The 4,330-nt window shown below is 30.5% G+C and overlaps 1 protein-coding gene across 1 annotated transcript in view; it reads right to left on the bottom strand.

Annotated features, from left to right (window-relative positions):
• Positions 1-320: 320 nt before the first annotated feature.
• The window catches only part of LOC106474894 (STE20/SPS1-related proline-alanine-rich protein kinase-like), a 21,181-nt gene continuing 17,171 nt past the window's right edge, over positions 321-4,330 (bottom strand). The window contains exons 4-6 of the mRNA XM_022403170.1: positions 3,213-3,268; positions 2,165-2,274; positions 321-473 (exon numbers count right to left, since the gene is read on the bottom strand). Of these exons, the coding sequence (XP_022258878.1) occupies positions 336-473; positions 2,165-2,274; positions 3,213-3,268 (304 nt within the window). The 3' untranslated portion in view covers positions 321-335. The remainder of the gene's footprint in view (positions 474-2,164; positions 2,275-3,212; positions 3,269-4,330) is intronic.

Raw genomic sequence — 4,330 nt, 5'->3', positions numbered from 1 at the left:
ACCATAGAATGATTTTAGGTATTCTTTGTAGACTTCCATGCACGTTTTATTTATAAAAGTTACCCCACCATAGAATGATTTTAGGTATTCTTTGTAGACTTCCATGCACGTTTTATTTATAAAAGTTACCCCACCATAGAATGATTTTAGGTATTCTTTGTAGACTTCCATGCATGTTTTATTTATAAAAGTTACCCCACCATAGAATGCTTTAATTGCAATACGAGTTACTGGTTTATTTGTCTCTTGGAAAACTTAAAGATCATAATACTGCATTAAGGAAATGCAGCTACATTTATTCATTATGATAAAACAACTAGATAACAACCGTGGTTTCACAGATACCCTGAAATAGGAAGAAATGAGCTCACCTTCATGGGTGGGTACTTATGGTAAGGTGCAGTTCCAGTAACTAGTTCAATAGCTGTAATTCCAAAACTCCAGATGTCTGCTTTGAAGTCGTATCCTGTTACCTAAAATAATAATATAAGATATTTTCATTTCCTTAATCAGTCAGTTATTTTAAACAAATAATAATGTTCCCATGATCGTTGATTTCAGGTTACATTCTTTACTTTATAAGCTCTCGCTGGACACAAAAACAAAAGTGTAATTAACAGCAGCCTCTTCGACGAGTGAAAAATTATTAAAGATGTTATTACTAAGGAATTTTGATACGTTTGAGTTAATCAAACCATTAGTATGAAACATTTAGGAACAAGATAAAATGTTCTTCTACTTTAAACCTTAACTTTAATTTCTATACATAAACCTAGGAACTTACAAGATCAAAAAACAGCAAAGTACTTCAGAGTATACTGTTAAACCAACTAATTACCAAGTTATACTACATAAAAATTTGGCTACAAACAGATTCATATATAACATGTAGTTAACAAGTAGACTGTAGTATTTCCCAACCTTTTTTTTGCCACAGAGGCCCCTTCGGCAAACAATGAACACTAGCGTCTTCTTCTAATAAAGTTTTAAACCATTAAAATGAAAATTGTAAGGCAATAATAGTCAATTCTTATGGTTTAAGTTTAATAAATATAACTTTGAAACACTCAAAACTTTTCTGTCCATCCCCCTGCCACACCACCAATTTTAAAATGCCTACTAGGGGGCCGTACCGCCCGGGTTGAGAAACACCGAGGTAGAATAAGGTTTGTATTAAGAAAAATTATCATTATTTCTACAACACACTGTTTCCAAGGAGATTTAAAGATCAGACATTAATCTATCAGTAAATGAAACAATACAAGACATTTAAATGTTGTGGTCACAAGAGACCGAGATTTAAAAAACACATCATTTATCTTAAAATTATATTGATAGTAGCAGTTTACTAAATTTAAAGAAGGTCATAGTTTGTCTTACACGCAGTTTTAAAACCTTTTGGACATATAAACAAGGTTTCGAACATCTAAGCCTAAATCTATTTTAATACGTTCTATGTGTAAAAGTAATCATGAGATTGTTATGGCAGAAAATGTACATAGTAACATTGTAAAATCTCTCTCACATAAATTACAAATTATTTCATAAACCAACCCTGTATGTGTGAAACTATACATAATGTTTACTATAATTCTGAGTTTACTACGTTTATCTTCCTGTAATTGGGCAAGGTTTAAGTAAACATTACAAGTCTGTTGTACACACACACACAAAAATCAGATGTTTTCAATAAAGTAGTTTTACAAAATATATTTACGTGAATTTGTAAAGCCTTTACTGAGTCAGTCTGAGTGAAAGGTGATTTTCATGCTAACAAATCTGAAAATTCTATACATTTACAAAAATGCTGACAAAGATACTTTCATATGCATTTTCAGTTGTTGTTTTTTTTAAGTCTACCTTTACACAATTATGGAGATCAAAGAGAAATAAAACATTCAAGGAAAGTTAAAGTAAAGCTAAGGAACTTGTATTCCTATTTCTTATTAAGCTAAGATTTAAGGATTTCAGGTGACACTTTTAGACACTAAAATGTACATATGTTACTATCTTTCTTCTTTTCCGTGTATTCACACTTTTAAAGATTACAAACAAAGTTTCCAAAATTAAAAGGACATTCTGTTATAACTCAAAACATTTAGAATATTAATCAAAAAATATTGTAATATCCCATTTTTTTTTAAATCATGCCCAACTTTATTACCTGTTCCATTACTTCCGGAGCCATCCAACAAGGCGTACCGACAAACGTATGTCGAGCTTTCTGACGAGAAAGGTCACCACCAGTGGCCAACCACGAACTAACACCAAAATCTGGAAGTTGATGCAGCGTTTGAAACAAGGAATTTACATTTTTCTGCAAAAAGGTTGATAATTTCTGAGCTAATATTGAAAGTGTGTTAATTAGAAATAAAACGTCAGTGATTTTTATTGCGTACAGGTATGAAATATACATTCTAAATAGCTCTAAGCAGTTGCTCTTATCTACGTTTCAAATCAGCCGTAGAAACCAAAATTTTTTGTATTCCCCTCTAGAAGTTGGCTGAAAAAGAAACACACCTGATCTGTACACAATAACAACATACATACATATACAGAATTGAGGAAAAGCAAAGAAAATTGTACATTTCACTTATTCTGACAATGGTTTTACCAGTAAGGCACCATTCAATCATAGCAATTGGCCACAGCAAATGTACAGTAAAATACCTGTTGCTCAACCCAAGTAAATTGTTATTTGCAAGCTAATTATTTATTACAGTGTCGGCAATAATTACCGTTTCTTATATATACCTGTACTAACAATTCCAGGTAATTTTCAATGTGACATTAAAAAATAAAGATGAATTTTCATAACAAATGAAAAAGAACCACAATTACGTATCACTTATATTCAGATGTTTTACCGATTTTTCCTTTCTCCTAAAAACAACAACACATTCTCAGCTGTTCTACTACATGACTTTACATTAAGTATTCATAATAATACAGTGATAAGACTTTAACTAATGAAACATTTAATTTTTAATTTCAAATACAATTTTTCTTTTACGCTACTGTTAAGAAATATTTTTTACTTAAATGGTTTACCAACTTCTCAATTTCGTCATGCTTTTTAAAAATCACTGACTGTTTGTATAATAATTTTAAATTTACTGCCAATGAAATGAGTTTTAGTGATTTTGAAAGATTTCTCATCTAAATGAACAAATAAAAAAAAATTATTGAGTTGAATCATCTTCTAAACTTACCAGCTATTTGTACTGTTCCATCTTTGCCTAACAATATATTTCCAGCTTTTATGTCCCTAAAAGAATGGAAAGCTTAACAATACTTCAAACAAGCATTTCATATTACACTGTTTCCCTTTACATGTGTTCTTGTTATAAGAATATCAACTCTTTGTTTGTTAATGGAATTTGCAGTAGCTACAAATATGCTATATTTGTAATGGTTACATAAAACAGTTAATCTTCAAGTTGTTAGAAATTTGTAAACCAGTTGAAAAAAACTACTTAATATCTTGCTGCAGTACAACTTAAAATATTATTCTGTAAATATAGTGATTCATTTAAAGCTCACTTGTCATAGGGTACACCAACTGTTATAAAATATCAAAGTTCCTTTAAAAATCACATAAAAATGCTCTCTAAACTTCATCATTTTAAAACATTAACAAACACGTATACGAGTTCCACTCTTATTTTGGAAACGATCAAATGTTTTTTTTTTAAATTCCCATAAACATAACATATGACGCAGAACTTCAACCTTTACGCAACGCGTGTCACGAAACATCTGAAAGTCTGCCCATGATTTCGGAAACCGTAACGAACACTTGTGAGGTTATACAAACTTTGCAAAGTAAAATAATGTATGAAAAGAAATTTCTTCTGACATATGATATAACATAACAATGGAGAAGAAAGAATTAAGTTAATTTCATGGTCACTACAAAGAATGATGTTGTATTATGGTGATTGCTTTGTAAACTGTTTCACAGTTTGTTTTGAGACCCATAAAACTCTAATACATCTAAAACTACACATGCACCTATAAATATGACTATTGTTGTTGAAGTACTTTATCCCTTACAGAACTTTTTTAAACCCACCTGTGAATCTGATTATTGTTGTTGAAGTACTTTATCCCTTACAGAACTTTCTTTAAAACACACCTGTGAATCTGATTATTGTTGTTGAAGTAATTTATCCCTTACAGAACTTTCTTTAAAACACAACTATGAATCTGACCATTGTTGTTGAAGTACTTTATCCCTTACAGAACTTTCTTTAAAACACACCTGTGAATCTGATTATTGTTGTTGAAGTAATTTATCCCTTACAGAACTTTCTTTAAAACACAACTA

Source organism: Limulus polyphemus, unplaced genomic scaffold, assembly GCF_000517525.1.
Source record: "Limulus polyphemus unplaced genomic scaffold, Limulus_polyphemus-2.1.2 Scaffold7824, whole genome shotgun sequence".
Classification (NCBI taxonomy): Eukaryota; Metazoa; Arthropoda; class Merostomata; order Xiphosura; family Limulidae; genus Limulus; species Limulus polyphemus.
This window is presented reverse-complemented; position numbering and strand designations above follow the sequence as displayed.